This window comes from Aotus nancymaae, unplaced genomic scaffold (assembly GCF_030222135.1).
Source record: "Aotus nancymaae isolate 86718 unplaced genomic scaffold, 86718_ANA_hifiasm-v0.15.2.pri h1tg000028l, whole genome shotgun sequence".
Taxonomy (NCBI): domain Eukaryota; kingdom Metazoa; phylum Chordata; class Mammalia; order Primates; family Aotidae; genus Aotus; species Aotus nancymaae.
Genome location: NW_026988441.1, coordinates 13,692,551 through 13,718,814, shown reverse-complemented (window position 1 = coordinate 13,718,814; position 26,264 = coordinate 13,692,551). Strand labels below are relative to the sequence as shown.

Genomic DNA, 26,264 nt, shown 5'->3' with positions numbered 1-26,264 from the left:
CTACTCAGAGGCTGAGGCATGAAAATTACTGGCCGGGTGCGGTGGCTCACGCCTATAATCCCAGCACTTTGGGAGGCCGAGGCGGGTGGATCACGAGGTCAAGAGATCAAGACCATACTGGTCAACATGGTGAAACCCCGTCTCTACTAAAAATACAAAAAAATTAGCTGGGCATGGTGGCGTGTGCCTGTAATCCCAGCTACTTGGGAGGCTGAGGCAGGAGAATTGCTTGAACCCAGGAGGCGGAGGTTGCGGTGAGCCGAGATCGCGCCATTGCACTCCAGCCTGGGTAACAAGAGCGAAACTCTGTCTCAAAAAAAAATAAAATAAAATTACTTAAATCCAGGAGGCGGGGGTTGCAGTGAGCTGAGATCATGCCACTGCACTCCAGCCTAGGCGACAAAAAATAAAAAAATTAGAGATCACACCACTGCAGGGCAAGAGAGTGAGACTCTATCTCAAAAAAAAAAAAAAAAAAGTATAAAAAAAAGGGAGGCTCCAGTAGCAGCAAGCACATCTCATGCCTAGAGCTTGGTTTCTACCACTGTTCTGCAATTAAAAGGACCAGGCTCCTTGGAAAAATGGTTGGCTCCAGGACTGGGGCAGGAAATATACAAGATGAGCCTGCAGCATCTCTAGAGCCTGAAAGTAAGGAGACAGTAAAAAACAAAAACAGGGCTGGGCATGGTGGCTCACGCCTGTAATGCCAGCACTTTGGGAGGCCGAGGGGGGCGGATCACCTGAAGTCTTGAGTTTGAGACCAGCCTTAACAATATGGAGAAATCCTGTCTCTACTAAAAATACAAAAAAGTAGCCGGGCGTGGTGGCGCATGCCTGTAATCCCAGCTATTCAGGAGGCTGAGGCAGGAGAATCACTTGAACCCAGGAAGCAGAGATCCTGGGTGATCTCCTGTGGTGAGCCGAGATCACCGCCATTGCACTCCAGCATGGGCAAAAAGAGCAAAACTCCGTCTTAAAAAAAATAACAAAACAAAAATAAAACAAAAAAAAAAACACAAAAACAATGGGGGCATTACAAGTCAAAGTGACTCTGGAACCAACTGAAAGAGCTCCCCATGGCCAAAGCCAGACTAATGTGAGTGACAAAATAAAGGAAGTCATATTGGATGATAACCTCAAGTACAAAGTAAATATCCATGAGTCCAAACTCGTAAGAATAAATGACTGAATAAGTCACTAAATGAGGAGAAGAGACACATTTCCTTTGCAGAAGAATTCCAAATAATTTATGTAAATTCTTTGCCCCCAAGGAGGTGGAGCATAAACCCCCCAACTCCTTACATGTGGGCTGTGCGGTGACTTCCTTGCAAAGAGGACAAGGTGTAAAGGGAGAAAGACGCATAACTTTACAAAGTGGAGAAACTTGACAAACAGATGATGAAGATGAACAAAAACAGTGATGAATCATGTGGAGAGTGTGTATCCTCGATATGTGATGAAACGACACTTTCTCTTTGAGGTCTTCCTCCAAAAAACACGTAACTCCAATGTAATCACGAGAAAAACATCAGACAAATCCCAGCTGAGGGGCATCCTATAATACACTTGACCAGAACTCTTAGGCATCAAAAACAAGGAAAGTCTGAGCAACCACCACAGCCAAGAGGAGCCTAACGAGACAGGACAACCCTTATTTGTTGGTATAAATGTCTGGAGATACAATGTTATCAAATTTGACAAACATACTATCATATGAGATCCTGGAACAGCAAAAGAAGTTAGGTAAAACCAAGGCAATCTGAATAAACTACAGACTTTAGTTAATACTCATGGATCGATACTGATTCATTAATTGTAACAAATATTCCACCTCAATGTCAGATGTCATTAATATTAGGAGTAATGAGTGTGGGGTATACGGTAGCTCTCTATACTATCTTCTCAATTTTTCTGCAAGTCTAAAATTATTCTAACGCCAGGTGCAGTGGCTCATGCCTGTAATCCCAACATTCTGGGAGGCCGAGGTGAGTACATTGCTTTGAGTGATGACCTCGTCTCTACAAGAAAAGAAACATGCAGGTGTGGTGGCTCACATCTGTAATCCCAGCACTTTGGGAGGCCAGGCAGGTGGATCATGTCAAGACCAGCCTGGCCAACACGGTGAAACTCCGTCTCTACTAAAAATACAAGGTGGGCGCCTGTAATCCCAGCTACTCAAGAGGCTGAGACAGAGAACTGCTTGAACTCGGGAGGCGGAGGCTGCAGTGTGCGGACATCATGCCACTACACTCCAGGAGTTCGAGACTAGCCTGGTCAACATAGTGAAACCCCATCTCTAATAAAAATACAAAATTAGCTGGGTGTGGTGGCAGGCACCTGTAATCCCAGCTACTCAGGAGGCTGAAGCAGAATCGTTTGAACCTGGGAGGCAGAGGTTACAGTGAACCAAGACTGCACCACTGCACTCCAGCCTGGGTCACAGAGTGAGACTCCATCTCAAAAATTAATTAATTAATTAATTTAAAAATTAGCTGAGCATGGTGGCATGTGCCCATAGCTCCAGCTACTCAGGTGGCTGAGGCAGGAGGATCACTTGAGCCTGGTGGGTGGAGGCTACAGTGAGCTGAGATCATACCATTGCACTCCAGTCTAGGTAACAGAGCGAGACCCTGTCTCAAAATAAATAAATAAAACTGTTCTAAAAATAAAGTCTATTACTTAAAAAAAAAAAGATAAAAAGATGTAGCCCTGATATTGCAAAGGGAAATGATGTCTCCTCTGCTCCAGAGCCCCGACAGGCCTTCAAAGTTGGGTGTATAGTTGCAGCAAACTTACCAAACTAAGTCAGGTCAGATGCCCGCAGGAGGGGTCGAGGGGGCTGCAGTTCAACCCTTGGCTCATCTCAGCAGCAGGGGGCTTGGGCACTGGAGAAAGGGGTGCTGGGGCCGGCCCGGGCCCTGGCCACCTGCCACAGGTACTGCTAGTTTACATCTGGCTTTAGTATCCACTGATGTGGGCTACCAGAGGAAGGGATGTGTCCAGAGGTGACCTTGTCTCAGGACCACCATCCACACGGAATCACTGCTGGGCTGCTGCCAAGTCTGGTTCTGCAATTTAGCATGAGCTCTGGGCTCACTGCACCACCATTTCCTCATCTGTTTATGGGATTAGAATAGGATGTCCCTGCCTTTCATGGTGTTGCCCTCAGGATTCTACAAGTCCAACAACTTAGCCAAGCATTTATTTAGTAATTCCTGGCCCACAGGTGGTAGTCAATGCTAGCTCCCAGCAGCCCCTGACCCGGTTCCTCCAGTGGTCTCCAATTAGAAGAGTCCAGCTGCTCTTCATTCCTTTATGAAATGGAGTGGTGACTGCATAAATAAATCACCTGAAGGATGCCAATCATCTTGGAGGAGAGGCTAGCTCAGATCTGTGATTCATTACTAGTATTTGCACTTAAATAATGTAATGTAATAATGTGTTCTTCAAATTCACCCTGAATTGATCCCATGTGTAAGGAAAGTTGTTTATTCTAGGACTACTTGTAATAGCAGGAGGTTGGAAACAATCTGAATTTCCTTCAAAAGGGAACTGGTTGGGCCGGGTGCGGTGGCTCACGCCTGTAATCCCAGCACTTTGGGAGGCCGAGGCGGGTGGATCACAAGGTCAAGAGATCGAGACCATCCCGGTCAACATGGTGAAACCCCGTCTCTACTAAAAATACAAAAAATTAGCTGGGCATGGTGGCGTGTGCCTGTAATCCCAGCTACTCGGGAGGCTGAGGCAGGAGAATTGCCTGAACCCAGGTGGCGGAGGTTGCGGTGAGCCGAGATCGTGCAATTGCATTCCAGCCTGGGTAACAAGAGCGAAACTCCATCTCAAAAAAAAAAAAAAACGGAACTGGTTAAATAAATTAGACTGCTAAGACACATGTATGCTTGTACATGGGTCCTACATGTTCCTCTGCGGGGTGTGTGTGTGTGTGTGTGTGTGTGTGTGTGTGTGTGTGTGTGTGTACCTCACTGGAAAGATTACATAATAAATTGGTGACATTGGTGGCCTCTGGGGAAGAGACTAGGGGGCTAGGAGACATGGGAAGATAACTTTTCACTGTAAAGACTTTTGTGTCTTTTGCATTTTGAACCATGTGAATGTATTCTTACTTTTTTTTTTTTCCCTCAGACAGTCTTGCTCTGCTGCCCAGATTGGAGTGCAGTGACATGCAGCTCACTGCAGCCTCAGCCTCCTGAGCTCAAGGGATCCTCCCACTTCAGCCTTTCAAGTAACTGGGAGTACAGGCGTGAGCCACTAAACCTGTTTGCGAACGTATTATTTATGCTCAAAAATGCCTAACAGACAGGGCACAGTGGCTCCTGCCTGTAATCCCAACACTTTGGGAGGCTGAGATGGGAGGACTGCTTGAGACCAGGAGTTTGAGACCAGCCTGGGCAACATAGATTCTGTCTCTAAAAAATTAAAAGCAAAAAGTGCTTAATAAAATCAGGGAAAAAAATAGTCTACCACTGTGCGTCACAGCTGTTGGGGTGGGCTTGGGAGAACTGCTAAGTCAAATGAGTATTGGTTGGGCCACTGTGATTCCAGAGCAGCTGGGAGGTGGAGGAGGCATCAGCTCAGGCCACAGGATGTGACTCTCAAGGCCTGCAGCATCCTAGCTGCAAATGCTTCCTAAGACAAGCCAATAGGGTTGGTGGGAACATCTACAAATGGACAACTCTAGAGAGTCCAAAACCACTACTTTTTTTTCTTTTGAGATAGTCTTGCTCTGTCACCCAGACTGGAGTGCAGTGGTGTGATCTCTGCTCACTGCAACCTTTGCCTCCCAGGTTCAAGTGATTCTCATGTCTCAGCCTCCCAAGTAGCTGGGATTACAACCCTGCACCAACATGCCAGCTAATTTTTGTATTTTTTGTAGAGATGGGGTTTTGCCATGTTGGCCAGGCTGGTCCCAAACTCCTGACCTCAAGTGTTCCTCCCACCTCGGCCTCCCAAAGTGTTAGGATTACAGGCATGAGCCACCGTGCCCGGCCCAAAACTGCTGTCTTAAGACCCCGCCCTGCCCCTCCTCCAAAAGGGCTATGCTTCAAATCTGCAATCAAGGCAGCACAGGTGGCTGGGCGCAGTGGCTCATGCCTGTAATGTCAGCACTTTTGGAGGTTAGGGAGAGAGGATCACTTGAGCCCAGGAGTTCAAGACCAGCATGGGCAACACAGTGAGACCTCGCCTCCATAAAATACAAAATAAAATACATATTTTTAAAAGGCAGCACAGGATAGGGATTAAGAGGCAAGGATCTTGAAGTCTGCTCCTTGGAGTCAAACCCAGTCCTGCCACCCGCCGGCTGGGTGAGGTCTTCCGCAGTTAACTCCCTTCTCTGTGCCTCTGTAAAGCGCAACAATAAGAGAATCTACCTGGCACAGCTAAGCCTTATGTGGTAAGTGACCTATATATGTTTTTATATCATTGCAGTTCCTATTGCACATTAAGAAATTACTATGGCTCTTTAGCAACTAGAATTTCCAGTTCACCCCAGCAGTTGTTAAAATTACCCATGAAGTAGAATCAGAGGAAATTATTAGGAAACAAAGAGGGCTGAAGCTCAGCAGGGAAAGTGCGCATGTGTGAGCTCCTCCTGGTGGCACTGACCTGAAGGGGCGGCCCCTGGAATCTGAGGGCCAGGATTTGCCATCCTTTGAGGTCAGGCCTCAGCCAGTCTCAGGAGGGTCTATCCTGGGCTGCTACAGGGTGAGGGGTCTATCACTACTCTCTACAGCAGTCCCTCATCCTGAAGTCCAGCCCTTCACATCCCATGCCCAGTGCCTGGGACAGTACGTGACACACAGTTGGGCCCCAGATATGACATCGGGAAGATGAAGTTCTGGAGGTGGATGGTGGTGATGGGTGCACAACAGTGTGAAGGTACTTAATGCCACTGAATGGTACAGCTTAAAATGGTAAAAATGGGCCTGGTGTAGTGGCTCATGCCTGTAATCCCAGCACTTTGGGAGGCGGGAGGATCACCTAAGGTCAAGATTTCGAGACCTGCCTGGCCAACATGGTGAAACCCCATCTACTAAAAACACAAAAAGTAGCCGGGCATGGTGGCAGGTGCCTCTAATCCCAGCTACCAGGGAGGCTGAGGTGGGAGAATTGTTTGAACCCAGCAGGTGGAGGTTTAAGTGAGAGATCATGCCATTGCACTCTAACCTGGGCAACAAGAGCAAAACTCCATCTCAAAAAAAAAAAAAAAAAAAAACCAATAAAAATAAAATGGTTAAAATGGTAAATTTCATATGATGTATATTTTCCCATAATGAAAATAAATAAATAAATGGATAAGATCTAGTCTCATCTTTACCTGCTCTCTCATTAATTCTCCTCCAATCCCCCTGACCTCTCCTAGGCTGTCTGTTTCTGTCAGATCCTGTTCTCCAAACAGAGAAAGGGCCCCAGATTCCCTCCTGGGTCCCCTGCAATCTCTGTGTTCCTTGTCCAGCTGGTCTGACCAGACCCTTGGCTTTGATTCCAGCTGTACCCTGTGCACTGTCCACAGCCATGGACCCCCAGCCCAGGTGGCCCCCTGAGCCCCAGTGGGGGCCCTAACAGGGACAATGTGATCAGAACACAGCTCCCTCCTCCCTGACCTGCTGCTCCCTCCAGTCTCCCCTTCTCCATTAACAGCTGTTCCCCCAGATGATCGGGTCTAACATCTAGGCGGGACCTGTGATTTTTATCTTCTCCCGGCCCCAACTTCCAAGCCATCAGCACATCCCACAGCTCTTCCTCCAAAGCACACGCTAAGCAGCCCAAGCGGCCCTCTTCCCTGCTCCCCACTGCTATCCCCTCACACAGCCACCCTGGCTTCCCACCCGGACTGCTGCAGTTACGTCCACCCCAGCTCTGCCAGCCATTCCTTCTCCTCACAGAAGCCAGAGCAATGGTCCTAAATGAAACTCAGCTCAGTACACCCTGCTCCAAATCCTCCCGACCTAGCACTCCTGGGTCACTGTGCATATTCCTCCTCCTTGGTCCAGCGCCCCCAGCCATCTGGCTCCTGCCCACCTACCTCTGCCTCGTGCTGTACGGCAGCCCCACCCCCACTCACAGCCACCAGCCCTCTTCCTGTTCCTTGTCCCACTTCAGCACCTCTGCCCCTGGCTGTCCCTCTGCCTGAAAGCTCCTCCTGAACTTCATGAAGCCACATTCCCAGCTCAACCTCCATGTCATCCCTTCTGAAAGGCCTTCCTATCCCAACCCCTCAAGTGGCCTTGGCCACTTTCTCCTACCCCTTGAACTCCTTGGCCGGCACCACTGCTTCACCTACACCCCACCCCTGGAGAGGCCCCGTGGGCAGGGCCTTGGCCAGCCCAGCTCACTGCCTGCTCCCAGCTCCTAGGATAGGCCTGGCTCAGGGGCGCTGTGCAGCCCTGAGGGGTGAGCGATCAAACCAATGGAAACTCATGGTCTCATAAAGGGAGCCCATCATTTGGAAAGGCGCCAACAGGCAGAGTGGCAGAGGCAGGTAAAATCCATGGGGGAGGGGAGAGAGTGACAGCACCACTATGACTTGTTGGGGGCAGGGGGCAGCCTAACTGAATGGTGACCGTGGCCATTACTCCCCTCGACTCAGGGCCTGCAGCAGAGACGTGGCCCACGTGTGTGCGGGAAACCTGACCCTCAGAGACGCAGCCCAACCCTCTGCCAGCACCCCTCACCTGCACTGTGTATGGTGTGAAATAGTCCTGCAACTCACCCTGAAGGAGGTGGGGAAGCAATTTGAAAGTCACAAAAATATATTAAAACAGCAGCTGTCTTCACCCTAGGCCCTGGCCTCCCTTCCCAGTGCCCCTTGCCCACCACCCACCATAGACTTTCAGAGACAAAGACGCCCAGGGCAGGAAAACGGATGTGCCTTGGCCGCAGCCCAGGGTCTGGAGAGGTCCCTCCAGCCTGGGAGTGGAGGGCGGCCAACAGTCTCAACAGGCTCGACGCCACCGCCGACGAGGGGGCCGCTGGGAGGCCGGAGGTACAGGAGGGTCGGGCAGGATGCAGCGGACAGTCGGGCCTTGCCACGGGGACAGAAAACAGAAGAGAAATGAACAGAATGAAGACAGGGAGAGAGAGAAGTCACAGCAGTTGGGGGAGGCGCAGAGGAGTGAGGGAGGTTGATGGGGAGTGGGGGAAGGGAGGCCCTCCAGGTGACACCCGCTCAGTTTTGGGGGACAGAGAGGCTGATGAGCTGGGGTCTGAGGCAGCAGACCCTCCTGGTTGGGGAAGGGAATGTAGGAGAGGAAGAGGGCCCCTGGCACTTGGGAGAGGTAGAAAAGTGGGTTCTACCAAGGCCACAGCCAGAGAAGAAAGCACAGAGGACATGAGAGAAGGGGAGTCCTGGAGTGGGCCAGGCCAGCTGCGACGACCATCCCAGGCCGGGAGAAATGGGGGAATCCCCCAAATGCTCGGGCCCAGCTCCAGAGCCCGAGGGAGACAAGCCGTGTCATCCAGGAGCTGGCGGGGAGGTGTGATGAAGCCAGGAGCCTGGAGCGGGCCCGGGGCAGATGCCCGTGGGCTCTGCTGCCTGCACCCCGCCCACACATGGGCTAGAAGGTCCTGCGGCCCAGTCTTTTGAACACGCTCACAGTGCCTGCGTGGTCCATCTGGGCACCAAGGCCCTCGCTGGAGCTGCTCCCCCGGGGCCCCACCAGAGTCCTCTTAATGGTGACCTTGACCTCGGCTGAGGACTTACTCTTGGTGCTGGTGACCTGGCTGTCCTGGGCCTCGGGCACAAGGGCAGCTGTGCCCAGTCTCTGGATGATGCTGACTTTAGATAAGGACTCCGGCTTCTTCTCAAGCCCTGACCGTGAGGAAAGTGCCAGGCGCCGCAGTGTCGGGGCAGTGGCCGTTGTCGCTGAGCTTGTGGCCTTGGCTTTGACAGTCAGTGCTGGCTGGGGACTGGCCTTGGCTGGGCCCCGTCCTAACTTCTTCAGGACCCCGGCATACTGCAAGACAGAGCTGCTGCTGTCATTGTCGCTGTCCCAAGCCAGATCCTCATCTGTCTCTGGGGTGGCCCCCAGGCGGCTAAAGACTCCTGTGGGCTGTGGAAGTCAGAGACATGACGAACGAGTCACTGAGTCACTTAACACACATTCAGTGAGAGCTGCTTCCTCTGTGCCTGGCCTCCTAGGACTCACAGTTGGGAGAAACACCCATCAGTGACACCCCACATAGTGGCAAGAGCCATGATAGGGGGAGTCCAGGGGCCTGGAGGAGCCCAAAGGAAGTACCTGACCTTCCTGGAAGTTCAGGGAGGGCTCCCTGAGAGAGGGGACGTCTGAGCTGGAAGTGGGTCTAATAAAGAGGGAAGAGGACGGGTGTGCCATGCAAAGGGAAAGTCATTTGCAAGGTCAATAGGTGGGGATGAGTAGAGTGGAGAGATTAATCTGGTCATTCACTCCACGAATACTGAGTCTCAAATCTATATTGTACCTGGTCCTAGGCCAGCAGTGCTAGGGACACAGTGAAGACCAAGACAGCCTCAGCTCTGCCCTCATGGGGCTCAGTCCAGTGGGGGAGACAGGCTTGGCAACAGAAATGACACAAATGATTCTGCAAGAATGACAGTAACACATTCTATGATGGGAGAATGGAGAGCTGGAGGGCAGGAGACACGGGTACCTCATCATCAGTCCAGAGGAACTTTCCCTGAGGCACCAACTTTGATGCCAGGCCCTCCAAGATGAATTAGCAAAGAAAAGAGCATGCGCTACGCCCTGAAGGCAAGAAGCATAATCCTGCGTATGAAGCACTCACTATGTGCCCAGCTCTTCACAGGCCTGGATCTTCCACATGATCCCGAGTGTTCCCACTCTCCTTGTGGTGAGATGCTAGGAAGTGAGCAAGCCCGAGTGGCTGCACCCTGGGGAGCAGGACACTGGCAGGCAGGAAACACAGCTGGGGAGATCTGCAATAGTTCACCAACAGGCCTGCACACACCAGCACCATGCCGGGATGACTTCAACCCTACAGCTGTCCTTGGAGGTGGGTCTATACAGATGAGGAGGATGAAGTACAAAGGGCTTAAGTGACATGGCCGAGCCACAGAGTCGGGCCGCTGTGGGCTTCAGGGTGTACTCTGAACCACACACCATGCCTGGGGCCTGTGGGACTGCAGGCCGTGGCAGGAAGTGCATGCTGCATCAGGAGCGCAGTGAAAAGCATCTACAGGGCTTCTGCTGGGAGGACGGGCCCTGTCCTGTGGGCCGCACACACTGCTCCTGCGGGGACCGGGGGCTGGGGGTCCCTGGCAGCTGTGCGAGACCATTCAGGAGGCTATCGTCCTATCCGGACAGGGAGAGATGGCAGAGGAGGGAGAAATGGTAGTCATCAGACCCACTGACAGATGCGATGGGGAGGGTGGGCAGCCCTGAGATGGGGGCTCAGGAGAGTACTTACTTTGGGGGAAGATGCTAAGACCAGTTGGGGACATGGTAGGTGGGAGGCATTCAGGAGTCTCTGGACCCCCAGGGCTGGAAATTGGGAGAGAAGCCAGGGCAGAAGACAGGGACAAACTGCCAGTACGAAGCCGGGAACTGAGGCTGGACAGGCGGCCAAGTGATGGGCGAGATACACAAGAGTCAGGAGCATCACTCAGAGAGGACAAGAGCTCGAATGCCCAGGACTGTTCCCCATCCCCACTCACTTTACTCCCCGTCGTGGTGTCTGCCTTGGTCTCAGCGCCGAGGCGGTCAAACACAGACGTCCTGTGGAGACCTGGGAGGGAAGTGAGGCCATCAGGGAGAGGCCCCAGTGGGCCAGCCCTAGGCTGAGTACCATACAGACACCAAGGCAGCCCAGACACCAGTAGCTATGGGATAGGCAGGGCCAGACTGTGCTGAGTCGGGTGTTATGTCTACACTGTTGGCTCACGCTGACCTTAACCCACCCACATCTGGCTACAGTCAAATGTGGGAAAGACCAGCTGCAACTGGCAGATTCCCTGCACCTCAGCACTAGCTCATGCACTGTGTGCACGGGAAGAGTTCTCAGTCCCTGCACATTCCTTCCACTTCTTGGGGTCAGAGACCTCTGAGAGAATCTATTGAGTGGTAATGCATCCTCCCCTAAATAAATTATAACCTAACAGCCATCAATATAATGTTTATTAAATTATGGTATATAAATACTCTGGAAATAATAAATGACCATTAAAAAAAGAATGAAGCAGATCTACCTGCACTAATATAAGAAGATCTCAATTAAAAAGTTATAGAACATGGGCTGGGCATGGCAGGGCACACCTGTAATCCCTTTGGGAGGCCAAGGCAGGAGGATCACCTGAGCCCAGGAGTTTGAGAACAATCTGGGTAATATAGTGAGACCTTGTCTCTCTCTCTATATATATATTCTGAGTCCCAAAGATATATATATGTACACACACGAATATATGAACAAAGAAGTTGTAGAACAGGAGTGGTGGCTCATGTCTGTAATCCCAATACCGTGGGAGGCAGTGGTGGGCAAATTGCGTGAGCTTAAGAGTTAGAGATGAGACTTTAAAAATTAGCTGGGCATGGTGGCCAACACCCGTAGTCCCTGCTATTGGGGAGGTAAGGTGGGAGCCCAGGAGTTCAAGGCTGCGATGAGCTGTGCTCATACCACAGCACTCCAGCCTAGGCAACAGAGCAAGACTCTGTCTCAAAAAAAAAAAAAAGTTAGGTCCAGGCACAGTGGCTCACGCCTGTAATCCCAGGACTTTGGGAGGCCAAGGCAGGTGGTTCACCTGAGGTCCGGAGTCTGAGAACAGTCTGGGCAACATGATGAAACCCCATTTCTATTAAATATATAAAAATTAGCTGGACATGGCAGAGTGCGCCTGTAATCCCAGCTACTTGGGAGATTGAGGCAGGAGAATCGCTTGAACGCAGAAAGCGGAGGTTGCAGTGAGCTGAGATCACGCCACTACACTCCAGCCTAGGCAACAGAGCGAGACTCCATCTCAAAAAAAAAAAAAAGTTATAGAACAATACTTACATTATAAACACAAATGCTATCTGTGTTGAAAAAAGAAAAACTAGGCCAGGTGCAGTAGCTCACACCTGTAATCCTAGCAACTTGGAAAGCTGAAGTGGGCAGACCACTTGAGCTCAGGAGTTCAAGACCAGCCTGGGCAACATAGCAAAACCCCATCTCTACAAAAAACACAAAAATTAGGTGAGCATGGTGGGGCATGCCTGTAGTCCCAGCCACTCGTGAGGCTGAGGCAGGACTGCTTGAACTTGGGAGGCCGAGGAAGCTGCAGTTAGTCGACAGGGTGCCACTGCACCCCAGCCTGGGTGAAGTGAGGCCCTGTCTCAAAAAAATAAAAATTAAAACTAAAAAAGAAAAATTGCCTATATATGTGTATATATACGTACATAGACGTTGGTCTGGAAAGGTTAACAAGAGACAGGGACATGGGAGTGAGGAAAAAGAGTTTTGTTTTTTTTTTTTTTAGAGACGGGGTTTCACCATGTTGGCCAGGATGGTCACCATCTCTTGACCTCGTGATCCACCCGCCTTAGCCTCCCAAAGTGCTGGGATTACAGGAGTGAGCCACCATGCCTGGCCTAAGAGTTTTGTTTTGTTTTGTTTTGAGATGGAGTCTCGCTCTGTCGCCAGGCTGGAGTGCAGTGGCACAATATTGGCTCACTGCAACCTCTGCCCACCAGGTTTAAGCGATTCTTGTGTCTCAGCCTCCCAAGTAGAGGGGACTACAGGCGTGCCCGATCACACCCAGCTAATTTTTTTTGTATTTTTTAGTAGAGACAGGGTTTTACCATGTTGACCAGGATGGTTTTGATGTCTTGACCTTGTGATCTGCCCACCTCAGCCTCCCAAAGCACTGGGATTACAAGTGTGAGCCATCACGCCCAGCAAGAGTTTGTTTTTACTGAATATGTTTCTGAAAGTGCTGGAGCAACAAGCATAGGCCACCATCCCCAGCCTTTTATTTTTTTTAATAGAGACAGGAGCTCACCATGTTGCATGCTTGAACTCCTAGGCTCAAGTGATCTTCCTGCCTCAATCTCCCAAAGTTCGGGGATTACAGCAGTGCATCACCATGCCCAGCCAAGAGATCATCGCTGTACTTCCACATACAAGGCCTAGCTTTGGACTGTATCTCCACTCGTCTTCTGGCTCACAATAATGGTGCCATTTTGGGGTATTTGCCCTTGGCCAAGCATGGTCACTCATTTTACAGCAGGCCATTGCTCTATCCTTGCTCCTGCCCCTTGGGGAAGAGGCGCCAAGGAACCCAGCTACACTAACTGCAGGATCAGAGGGCAGAGGTATTGTGTCTCCCTCCTCTGTGGCCACCATCGCCGTCCCCTTGACCTAAGGCTCCTGCATCCCCCATTAGAGCCTACTTCTCTGCCACCATCTGTAGGATATGACAGGCCCTGTGTGATGCAGCAGGAAGGACACGGTCTCTGCAGGGAAGCGCAGCCTGATGGGCCAGTACCTTTTGCTGCCTGCTGCTGCTCCAGGATCTTGCGGGTACGGGGTGTGGTGCCTTTGGGCATGTTGATGACATACTTCCCCTCCATCTCAGCAGTGACCCGGCGCCGCTTGGCAGGAACAGCCAGGCTCTCCTCCTCCCGGCGGGCTAGGGCTGCTGGCAGAACAAAGTGGGATACGGTATCAGCACCCTCTGAGACAGAATGTTCTCCCAGGATGGAGGCCAGACACCAGGTGTCCTTTATCACCACACATTCACATGACTGGAATCCCCAACCACCCATATCACCACTGACTGAACCACCGAGAAACTCAGGTCTGTGCAACACGAGATCACAGAAGATGCCCAGAATTCCCAGGCTGTGGCAGGCCTCCCAGGCTTCCTGTGGCTCTGTCCCTGTTCTGAGCAGGCTCATGGCCCAGCCCAGCCCACATCCCCTGAGATGGAGAACCTGCTGGGTGGTGGAAAGGTTCTAGAGCTCCAAGCAGGCAGTGCTTTTATGGCTGCACTCACTTTTCAACAAGCACTTGAGCTGTGTACATTTATGAGTTGTGGACTGTGGGTAAGTTACACCTTAATTTAAAAAACCCTGAAATGTGTTAAGGGTTAAAAGAGCCAGTTGCTCCCAGGCTCACCATCTTGACAATACTTTATAAACTGATTTTAACTTCTTTTTTTTTTGAGATGGAGTTTTCGTTCTTGTTGCCCAGTCTGAAGTACAATGGCATGATCTCAGCTCACCACAACCCTACAACCTCTGCCTCCCGGGTTCAAGCGATTCTTCTGCCTCAGCCTTCCAAGTAGCTGGGATTACAGGCATGCGCCATCACGCCTAGCTAATTTTCGTATTTTTGGTAGACACAGGGTTTCACTATGTTGGTCAGGCTGGTCTTGAACTGACCTCAGGTGATCTGCCCTCCTCGGCCTCCCAAAGTGCTGGGATTACAGGCATGAGCCTACTTTTTTTTTTTAATGTAGAGACAGGGTTTCGTCATCTTGTCCAGGTTGGTCTTGAGCCCCTGGGCTCAAGCAATGCTCCAGCCTTAGCCTCCCAAAGTGTTGGGATTACAGGCGTGAGCCACCACACCCAGCATTTTTTGTTCACGGCACACAAATCAAAGGCCAGAAGAGGGTGAGGCACTTCCAAATCTGCAGGACAAAGGGGAGACTTTGTGATGGAGGTGAATGGGGCGTGATGGGAGTGGGTGCCAGAAACATGAAGTGCCCTTGGCCTGAGTTTCCACATTTGCCTTATGACACCATGAAGTCATTGCTGTGGGGATGGGTCCAGCAAAGGCATGAGAGCATGGTGGATGGGAAGGCTTGGGAGCCAGGGACTGCAGGCCCACCCCAATTCTCAAGCTGAGACCTGGAGGAGCACAGAGGCCAACATGGAGCAGTCTGGGGAGGAAGAGTGCTCAGGCCAAGGGGTCACCAGGGGCAAAGGGCCCATGATGGTAAGGAGACTGGAGGGGAGCAAGCGAGCATGCAAAGTGGGGAGATGCAAGAGATGAATCCACACGATGCAGGGCCCTACAGACCACGTGGGTAAGATGCCCTTTATTCCTGGAATAACAGGAAACCCTGGAGAGTTCCAGCCCAGGGGGTTATAGGATCAGACTGTAGAGCTTCAAGGATCCCTTGGCTGCTGAGAAGAGGCCAAGAGGTTCTTTACCTTTGACCCGAGGCATTAAGCACAGAGCTGGGCACAAGTCAGGGACTCGGTGACCACCTGTTCACAAAGCCTGAACCCCTGCGTGAGAAGGCAATGCACACACGCCTCAACACACCAACTCAGGTGCTTCTGTTCATCCTCCTGGTGGGGTATCACCACCCCCCATGCCACAGATGTATAAAGTGAGGCCTGCAGTCATATGGCAACTTGATCAAGTTTATAGAGGTGACTCAGGCCAAATGCTTTATATACCTTGCGGTCTTCTAAGCACTTTACAGTATTGGGAGCATGACCCCCAACACCTCCTACCAACCCACATTCCCCTCCTGCTCCTCCCACCACCTGCCCATGTGCCCTCACCAGTGGCTTTGGCACTCTTTGCTGCCATCTTGTTGGACACAGTGACCGAGATCTTGGAGGTGCTAGTGTCTGGGCGCCTGGGGGGAGTGTTGGGTGGGGAGTCACGGTTTAGGCTGTTGGTGATCATTCGAGAGGCAGCTGCAGGAAGAAAAGGGGAGAGTCCGGTCAGGTGGGGTCCTGGGAGACGGCCTCAATCCAGCAGTCCCAGGATGGAGAAGGTGAGCCTTGGGACTGAATGAGATGGTCAGCTGGTATCACTCTGGGGCTGCACAGTCCTCGTGATAGGGATGCATCTCCCCAGGAACTAGCCCATCCCTCCCTACCCTAGGAGCCTTTCCTGAGGCTCTAGACCACACTAGTTCCAATCACACCTCATCCATCAGTCACCCAGCCTTGGGCTGAGTTTACCCCTCCCCTCCCTGAGATGCTCCAGCCATGCTTGTCTCCAGGATCTTCTTTACCTAGCAAGTAGACACTTCCTCAGGGTCCTTGCTGTTCCTTCTGCCTGACATGCGGTTCCCTAAGTACAGTGGGATTGCTGCGTCTCATCATTCAAGCCTCCTCTCTGATGGCAACTCCTCAGAGAAAATTTCCCTGACCACCCCATCAAAAACAGCACCTCCTTACCCACTTATCCACTTTCATTTTCTTCATGGCCCTTACAGCTAATTGACATTAAACTATATTTGTTTACTGGTAAATTCACTCACAAGAATGCAAGCTCCATCAGGAGGTCGTGTCTGTTTACTGCTGTATCCCAGTGCCTAAAGTAGTTTCTGAGGACAAACATGGGGGTGCACACCTGTAATCCCTGTACTTTGGGAAGCCGAGGCGGGTGGATCACTTGAGGCCAGTTCAAGACCAGCTTGGGCAACATGCCAAAACCCCATCTCCACCAAAAATACAAAAAGTTAGCCAGGCATGGTGGCACATGCCTGTAGTCCCAGCTACTCAGGGGGCTGAGGCAGGAGGATCACTTGAACCCAGGAGGTCAAGGCTGCAGTGAGCTATGATCGCACCACTGCACTCTAGCGTGGGCAAGAGAGTAAAACTCAGTCTCGAAAAAAAAAAAAAAAAACTATATTAAACCATCGCAGCCCATTTAACAAAATGTGACCCCCAAGTACCCACCACCCAGGTCAAGCATCAGGGCATTATTGGTGCCCAGAAGTCCCAGGACAGATCCCTCCCTATCAGACCTCCTCCCTCTCTGCAGAAGAAATTCTTGGTCTTCAGGCCTGCTCTTTCTCGTCTGTTAATGATTTGGGATATACCCTAGCGCTTCTTCAGACATTTCTCAGGTTGGATGGGGTGGCTTTATGTCCAGTGGCTGCAAACTCTCTGGCTATGCAGAATCTGTCCTGTGAGAACCTCCATTCACAACACTCTTTACCTAGCTGAGTGCAACATGATCAGGATTTTCTGCTATAAAAGGCAAGCTGTGAAAAGGGCCCTGCCTCTCATGCTGTACCCAGAGGGAAGTGTGCTGCTGAAAAGATGTCAGGAATGTGATGCTTTATAAGCATAAGTAAAGACAGCAGCCAACTCTGTCTTTACTCGGTTGCATATGAGTTGCAGTCAGGGTATAAGAGAACAAAAACCTGTTCTCTTTCTCCCTCCTGACAGAACACATTTGACGATATGACATGTGTAAAAGTGATCATCTCAGGAATGCTGTTTTTGGGGCATTCTTCCCACCCCTTTCCTTATTTGCCTATTTCCCCTTCTCTTTTTATTTCTCTCTCTCTCTTTTTTTTTTTTTCTAAGAGACAAGGTCTCACTCTGTTTCCCAGGATGATGGAGTGCAGTGCTGCCATAACTCACTGCGGCCTCAAAGTCCTGGGCTCCAGCAATCCTCCCACCTCAGCCTCCCAAGTAGCTGGGACTACAGGCACATGCCACCACACACAACTAATTTAATAATTTGTGTGGAGACAGGGTCTCACGATGTTGCCCAGGCTGGTCTCAAGTGATCCTCCCACATGGGCCTCCCAAAGTGCTTGGATTAAAGACATAGGCCACCATACCTAGCTGAAAATTTCATTATAAAGATTTGAAAGACTGGTAAAACTAATGTGTGCTGTTAGCAATCAGGGTAGTGGGTACCCTGGAGACGATGTGGTGGCTGGGAGAGGGCACAGGGGGACTCTGGCAGGCTGGTCATGTTTCCGTGGCTGGATTTGGGTACTGGCTACATAGGTATCACGTCTATGAAAGCCACCCACTGTACTCTTATGATGGAACCCTTTTCTGAATGTATGTTATGGGGGAGTGTTACAGAAATGAATCCTAATTTGCTCAGCCTCTCTGCATCCATGCCTTTGGGTAGGCCTTGCCCACACTGACTCTGGACTTAGCCATGTAACCTGCTTTGGCCAATAGGACAAGAACAGCAAAGGCTTAAGAGGTGTTCTGCATACCGGGGCCAGCCCTCCTCTGCTGCGTTTGGGAACCCTGCAAGCACTACTGTGAACAAGCCCAGGCTAGCCTGCTAGATAATTATGGACATGTAGCCAAATCACCCTGTGGGCCCAGATAACATGAGGACAACCATCAGATATGTGAATGAGGCCATAAACCCAGCTTCAATCTAGCTGCCAGGTGACCAGTAAAATCAGCTGAGTTGGCCTACAGCAGAACTGACCAGCCAGCCCATGAAATCATGAGAAATAAACGCCCATGTTTTAGCAAGGCATGGTGGCTTGTGCCTGTAATCCCAGCTATTCAGGAGGCTGAGGTGGGAGGATCACTTGAGGCCAGGACTTTGAGGCTACAGTGAGCTATGACTGCATCACTACACTCCAGCCTGGGCAAGAGAGTGAGACTCTCATCTCAAGAAATGAAAATACATGTCTATGTGTATGTGTGTATGTGTGTGTGTTTTTGAGATGAAGTCTTGTTCTGTTGCCAGGCTGGAGTGCAGTGGCACGATCTTGGCTCACTGCAACCTATGCCTCCTGAGTTCAAGTGATTCTCCTGCCTCAGCCTCCCAAGTAGCTGGAACTACAGGCACGCGCCACCATGCCCAGCTAATTTTTGTATTTTTAGTAGAGATGGGGTTTCACCATGTTGGCCAGGACGGTCTCGATCTCTTGACCTCATGATCTGCCCGCCTTGGCCTCCCAGAGTGCTGGGATTACAGGCGTGAGCCACTGCGCCTGGTCCACATGTCTGTGTTTTAAAGCACAGTTTTGAGGCAGCTTAGTTATCAGCAAAGGGAAGCTAATGTGTATGTTAAAATTTAGATGTTTACTTTTAAAAAGCAAAAATAGCCAGGTGCAGTGGCTCGTGCCTGTACTTTGGGAGGCTGAGACGGATGGATCACTTGAGGACCAGCCTGGTAAATGTGGCAAAACCTTGTCTCTACTAAAAATACAAAAATTAGCTGGGCATGGTGGCGCACACCAGTAATCCCAGTTACTTGGATGACCAAGGCTCAAGAATCACTTGAACTTGGGAGGCAGAGGTTGCAGTGAGCTGACATCGTGCCACTGCACTCCAACACAGGCAACACAGTGAGATTCTGTCTCAAAAAAATTTTTTAAAAGGCCAGGCGCAGTAGCAGTTCACACCTGTAATCCCAGCACTTTGGGAGGGTGAGGCGGGTGGATCACCTGAGGGTTCGAGACCAGCCTGGCCAACAGGGTGAAATCCCATTCCTACTAAAAATACAAAAATTAGCCAGGCATGGTGGCGTGCACCTGTAATCCCAGCTCCTCTGGAGGCTGAGGCAGGAGAATCGCTTAAACCTGGGAGGTGGAGGTTGCAGTGGGCCGAGAGAGCATAGCACTGCACTTCAGCTTGGATGACAGAGTGAGACTCCATCTCCAAAAAAAAAAAAGAAAGAAAAAGAAAAAGTATAAATATAGTCAATAATACAGTCAATACTCATCATTCATAGATTCCATATTTGCAAATTTGCCTACTCATTAAAATGTCTTTGTAATCCTAAAATCAATACAGACAGTGCTTTCACTTCATTCACAGACATACAGAGTGAACAATCTGAGTCACTCCAGACACGTTCCCAAATGAGAACAAAGAAGGCATTCTCACCCTCTTGTTTCAGGTCCCACTCTGTAAACAAGTATCCTTTGCCCAGTCTACTTGATGCCATGAATGTGAACATTTTTCATATTTTTATTGGTGATTTTGCTGTTTAAAACAGCCCCCTGGCCAGGAGTGGTGGCTCACACCTATAATCTTAGCTACTCAGGACGCTGAGGCAGGAGAATTGCTTGAATTTGGGAGGCGGAGGTTGTGGTGGGCCAATATTGAGTCACTGCACTCCAGCCTGGGCAACGAGAGCGAAACTCTTTCTCAAATCAAGGAAAAGAGGCCTGAAGAGTTAGGACTCACCACTGGTTGTGCCACGGCGAATCTCGCCTGCGAGGGGGCTGGGGCTAGAGGGCACTGACTCAGTGGCAGCTTTGCACATGTCCTGTAAAAAAAGAACAGGCACCTGGGTCACCACAGCAGAATCATGGACCTAGAGATCTAAGCAACACCAGAAGGATCAGCATCTGATTGCCAGAGAAGATTGTAACGTATTTCACTCCTAACCACAAGAAAGCATCAGACATCCCCAAACTGAGGGGCACACTATAAAATATTTGACCAGTACTCTACAAAACGATCACATTCATTGAAAAAAAACAGGCCAGGTGCAGTGCCTCATGCCTGTAATCCCAGCACTTTGGGAGGCCAAGGTAAGTGGGTCACCTGAGGTCAGGAGTTTGAGACCAGCCTGGCCAACATAGTGAAACCTGGTCTCTACTAAAAATACAAAAATTAGCCAGGCGTGGTGGTGCACACATGTAATCCCAGCTACTCGGGGGGCTCAGGCAGGAGAATCGATTGAACCCAGGAGGCAGAGGCTGCAGTGAGCTAAGATTGTGCCACTATATTCCAGCCTGGGCAACAGAGTGAGACTCCTCCATCTCAAAAACAAAAAAGACTATAAAACTCATATATTATAAGAGAAAAGGAGACATGATAAGTAAATGCAATGCAATGTGGTATCCTGGATTGGATCTTAGAACAGATTATTGGTTTTCTTTTCCTTTTTTTTTTTTTAGACAGGGTCTCACTGTTTTGCCCAGACTCAAGTGATCCTCTTTAGCCTCCCAAGTAGCTAGGACCACAGGTGCTAAACCACCACATCTGGCTAACTTTTTGTATTTTTGGTAGACATGAGGAGTCTGGTCAAAACAGATTACTGGTAGAAAGAAAAATGATGGAATCCACATACTCAAAAAGTGATGGGGAAAAAAAGGGGCCAGACATGGTGGCTCATGCCTGTAATTCCAACCACTTGGAAGGCTGAGGCAGGAGGACTGCCTAAACTCAGGAATTCAAGACTAGCCTGGGCAACAAAGTGAGACACCATCTCTATTTTAAAAAGAAAAAAAGAGCTGAGAGCTGTGGCTCACGCCTGTAATCCCAGCTTTTAGGGAGGCAGAGGCGGGAGGATAGCTTGAACCCAGGAGTTTGAGACCTGCCTGGGCAATATAGCGAGACCCTGTTCTCCACAAAAAGAAAAAAAACAAAAAGACACACACAAAAAAAATAAGCGCAAAAAAAACGAAAAGAAAAAAAGAAAGTCACAGTCTGTAATTTAGTTAACAGTAGTATATTAATGTTAATTTCTTAATTTTGACAATGTATCATGTATCATGGTTATGTAAGATGTTAACATCAGAGGAAGCTAGGTGAAGAAAACACAGTAGTTTTTTTTTGTTTTTGAGATGGAGTATTGCTCTGTCGCCCTGGCTGGAGTGCAGTGGCACGATCTCGGCTAACTGCAACCTCTGCCTCCTGGGTTCAAGCAATTCTCCTGCCTCAGCCACCCAAGTAGCTGGGACTACAGGTGCCTGCCACCATGCCTGGCTAATTTTTGTATTTCTTAGTAGAGATGGGGTTTCACTATGTTGGCCGGGATGGTCTCGATCTCTTGACCTCATAATCCACCTGCCCCAGCCTCCCAAAGTACTGGGATTACAGGCTTGAGCTACCACATCTGGCCAACACAGAAGCTTTCTATACTGTTATCTGAACTTTTTTATAAATCCATAATTATTCTCAAATTTAGAAGTTTTGGCCAGGTGCAGTGGCTCACACCTGTAATTCCAGCACTTTGGGAGGCCAAGGCAGGTGGATCACTTGAGGCCAGGAGTTCAAGACAAGCCTGGCCAACATGGTGAAACCCCGTCTCTACCAAAAAACACAAAAATTAGCCGGATGTGGTGGTACGCACTTGTAATCTCAGCTACTTGGGAGACTAAGCCAAGAGAATCACTTGAACCCAGGAGGTAGAGGTTGCAGTGAGCCAAGATCACACCACCACACCTCAGACAGAGCCAGACACCATCTCAAAAAAAAAATTTCTTTTTAAATTATAGTTTAAAGAAAAAAAAATGTTTTGCTCAGTGACCTTCTCCATAACAACTCAGGTAATGTCTCTGGCTTGAGAAAGCCCTCACTGTGGGTTCCTGTCCTGGATGATAGAGAAATGAAGGCCTATTCCTGGGATGGTAGAAGCCATTCCATTAAAAATAATGAGAATAGGCCAGGCGCAGTGGCTCATGCCTGTAATCCCAGCACTTCGGGAGGCTGAGGCAGGCGGATCACGAGGTCAGATCGAAACCATCCTGGCTAACACGGTGAAAATCCATCTCTACTAAAAATACAAAAAATTAGCTGAGCATGGTGGCACTTGCCTGTAGTCCCAGCTACCCAGGAGACTGAGGCAGGAGAATCACTTGAACTCAGGAGGTGGAGGTTGCAGTGAGCCGAGATAGCACCACTGCACTTGAGCTTGGGTGACAGAGCAAAACTCCATCTCAAAAAAAAAAAATGAGAATAACCACAGCAGCCACCATTTGGTAAGCGGAGTGCTTGAGAACAAAGATGTAGAGTAAGTTTCCTTCTCAGTCAAGTGGAGGAGGAAGTAAGTTCATACAGATGAAGGATGGAGAGGCCAGGCACCATAGCTCATGCCTGCAATCCCAGCACTTTGGAAGGCCGAGATGAGAGAATTGTTTGAGGAGTTTGAGACCAGCCTGGCAACAGTGAGACCCGTGTCTCTACAAAAAATTTAAAACTTAGCCAAGCATGGTGCCATGCACTTGCAGTCCCAGCTACTGGGGGGCTTAGGTGGTAGGATCGCTTGAGCCCAGGAGTTTGAGGCTGCAGTAAGCTGTGATTTTACCACTACACTCCAGCCTGGGCGATAGAGTAAGACCCTGTCTCAAAAACAGATGAAAGATGGCTGGGTACAATGGCTCACACTTGTAATCCCAGACCTTTGGGAGGCCGGGGCAGGTGGATCACCTGAGGCCAGGAGTTCAAGACCAACCTGGGCAATATGGCAAAACCCCATCTCTACTAAAATTAAAAAGCATAGCTAGGAGTTGTGATGCACAGCTGTAATCTCAACCACTCAGGTGGCTGAGGTACGAGAATCTCTTGAACTCGGGAGGCAGAGGCTGCAGTGAGCCAAGACAGCATCAGTGCACTCCAGGCTGGGAAACAGGACGGGATTCTGTCTCAATAAAATAAATGAAAGAGGCCAGGTGCAGTGGCACATGCCTGTAGTCCCAGCTACTCAGGAGGCTAAGATGGGAGAATCACTTGAACCAGGGAGGTGGAGGTTGCAGTGAGTTGAGATCGTGCCACTGCACTCTAGCCTGGGCGATGGAGCAAAACCCTGTCTCAAAAATAAAAACAAACAAGTAAAGGAAGGCAGGAAGGGACGGAGGGAAAGACAGAGAGAGATAGAGAGACAGAAAGAAATAAAGAAAGAAAGAAAGAAAGAAAAGAAAAATAAAAAGAGAGAAAGAAAAAGAAAGAAAGAGAAAGAAAGAAAAAGAAAGGGAGAAAGAAAAAAATAAATAAATAAAAAATAAATAAAGAGCTGGGTGCAGTGGCTCACGCCTGTAATCCTAGCACTTTGGGAGACCGAGGTGGGTGGATCACCTGAGGTCAGGAGTTCAAGACCAGCCTGGTCATAATGGAGAAACCCCATCTTAAAAAAAAAAATAAATAAATAAAAAAGAAAGAGAGAGAGAAAAAGAAAGAAAGAGAGAAAGAAAGGGGGGGAGGGGGAAGGGAGGAAAGGAGGAAGGGAGAAAGGGAGTGGAGAGAAAGAGGGGGTGGGAAGGAAGGGAGGGAGGGAGGGAGGGAGAGGATGGATGGAGTCAGTGCCTGATAGGCCACAGCGAGTGCTTGGTAAGTATTAGCTATTATATTAATAACTTAATGAGTACCTCATACAGGTCTGGTGCTCAGAGCCACATACACTATCTGGTAGGTGGCCACAGCCCCACTAGCATCAGGGCTGTGTGAAAAGCCCACTCTAAGAGACCCAGGAAGGTTGGTCACTATAAGTGGATGGGTCAAGACTGGAATGTCCAGGTTGTGAGCCAGGTTGCCATCTGGGTCCCACATAGGAAGCTGCTGTCCCGGAGATGATAGTTATCACAAGAAAGATTAGCATTATCTTCCTTGTGATAATAATTATCACAGAGGGACCTGGATACAGGCAGTTTCCACTGTGCTAGTGCTTTACGCAGCTTAATACTCACAACCAGGGCCGGGCACGGTAGCTCATGCCAGAAATCCTAGCACTTTGGAAGGCTGAGGCAGGAGGATGGCCTGAGCCCAGGAATTCAATATCAGCTTGGTCAACACGGTGAGACACCATCTCAAAAAAAAAAAAAAAACACAAAAAACTACACTTCAAGATAGGTTTGCCTGTCTCTTTTTCACAGATGGAGAAAGTAAGCCCAGAGAGGTTGGGCAATGTGCCCAATGTCACACAGCAAATGGCTGAACCAGCCCTGGAACCTGGGTCAGCCTGCCTCTGCTGCCAGGCATCCCATTGGCTCTGCAACTGCCCCTCCACCTCCATGCCAAACCCAGAGACAGAAGGGTTGGGCACATCACCCACCTGACGGTGCACCACCTTGGCATGCTTGAGAATGGCGATGATGTCACCCACCACGGTCACGCCCAGCTCATTCATGATCTCCTTATTGAGATCCAGCAGCATGCTCTTCTGAATCCTGCAAGGGAAGGTCAGTGGTGAGGTCCCAGGTGGGCCAGAGTGGGTAGGCCAGCCAGCTCCCCACCACCCCTCCCCAAGGTCAGCCCCTCACCTATTATCCACAAACATGACGGCATAATTGACAGCAGGTCCTGGAGGAATGCCGGCTTCCTTAAAGAACTGGATCCACTCGGAAGTGGCTGTGGGGTTGGACAGGGCTCATTATTCACACTGTCCTCTCCAGAGAACAGCATTAACAAAACCACAGTCACAGCGGCTCCCACAAACTAAATGCACATCACATGCCAGGCCCTGTGCGGAGGGCTTCACACACACGCGATGGGACGGAGCCTTCCTGACCCTGTGAGGTAAGCAGTATTAAGACTTCCCTGAGTTGCCAAGGAGGAAATGGAGGCAGGGATAGGCTGGATACCCCACCCAAAGCCACAATGCTAACAAGGGACAGAGGTCCCAAACCCTTACCCCAGCGCTTCTCCTTACAGCTCTGCTCCACCCCAGTGCTGGCTCTCTGCATCACTACAAATGCTTGGCCCATGACTGATTTAAGGTAACTAAGACTCTGGGTTCTCTGCCCTAGTCCCCATCAGCCAGCCTAGGCCCAGTGGATGACAGGATCCACAGGTGACAGAGCCAGCCCATAAGCCTCGCCAAGCCCCCTACCCGCCACAGTAGCAAATCTCCTTCAGAGATAGGCATGGAAGTTAATAATACGGGCTTCAGAGTTGGGTTCGAATTCTAACTCTGGGTAAGGTAGAAGGAGGGACTTTGGGTAAGTTAACTCTTGGTGCCTTGGTTTCCTCATCTGTAAACCATGGGAAAACAGATTTGACAAGTGTTTACCCAGCATTTGGCAAAGGATAGATCCTCTCCTACACACTGGGGATATCACAAGGCACAAGATGAAGTCCCTGGCCTTGTGGAGCTGAGATTTTAGTGATAACAGCACCAATGTCTTTGGGTCAGTGTGCAGACTCAATGAGAAACTCCATATAAAAGGCTTTAAATGATGCCTGACCCAGAGGACATCCTCAAACCATGTCAGCTATTATTCTTATCATTACTATTACTCCCATCACCACTAAACAGAGTCACAGCCAAGACCAGGCAGAGCCTACCTAAGAAACTTTATTCTTTCTAAATTTTCTTGGCTTCTTGGGTGTGACCCTCACACTGACCCTAACCTGCCAGGCCAGGTAGTAGCAAAGATCACTGATTCCAAGTAAGATTTTTTTTTCACATTTTGACATATCTGAAACTAGGATCTACTTCATGATTGACAGTGTGCCATGGTTTAATTAGCAAACTTTTTCTTTCTCAGTACATCTAACAATCCATGCTATTTTAGATTAGAAGAAATTTGTTATTACTTCATCCATTTTGGTTTTAAGAAAATAGAGACTCAGAGTGGGAAAGCAGACACCCTGCGGATCAGAGGTTACATGGTGGCAGTGCAGGGCTCCAGTGAAGGCCCACCCAGCCACAGGCCGGTTACCCAGGGTACTGACTGGCCCTTGGGGACTGTGGCTGGTAAGGAGCTCATGTCCTTAGGATTTCCTCCGCCAGGCCACAGGAAACCATTTTCCTGAAAGACATACCCTACTTCAGAAATGTTAAGTTGTGCAATGATGTGAGTCATGCAATCAGTGAGATTGGCATGTTGCACACACTAGGAGGCATGTACAAGAATA

General features: G+C 49.8%; 1 protein-coding gene across 6 annotated transcripts in view; it reads right to left on the bottom strand.

Annotated features, from left to right (window-relative positions):
- Positions 1-1,219: 1,219 nt before the first annotated feature.
- CUNH19orf47 (chromosome unknown C19orf47 homolog) overlaps positions 1,220-26,264 on the bottom strand; it is a 34,009-nt gene continuing 8,964 nt past the window's right edge. For 4 of the 6 annotated variants that reach the window (XM_012461404.3, XM_012461403.2, XM_064381309.1 and 1 more), the window contains 7 exons: positions 24,668-24,755; positions 24,460-24,574; positions 19,869-19,950; positions 15,510-15,647; positions 13,478-13,630; positions 10,676-10,746; positions 7,951-9,071 (listed from right to left, as the gene is read on the bottom strand). In XM_012461404.3, the coding sequence (XP_012316827.1) occupies positions 8,577-9,071; positions 10,676-10,746; positions 13,478-13,630; positions 15,510-15,647; positions 19,869-19,950; positions 24,460-24,574; positions 24,668-24,755 (1,142 nt within the window). In that variant the 3' untranslated portion in view covers positions 7,951-8,576. Of the gene's footprint in view, positions 9,072-10,675; positions 10,747-13,477; positions 13,631-15,509; positions 15,648-19,868; positions 19,951-24,459; positions 24,575-24,667; positions 24,756-26,264 lie in introns of all 6 variants that reach the window. The other 2 variants (XM_012461406.3, XM_012461409.3) reach the window with 2 other exon arrangements.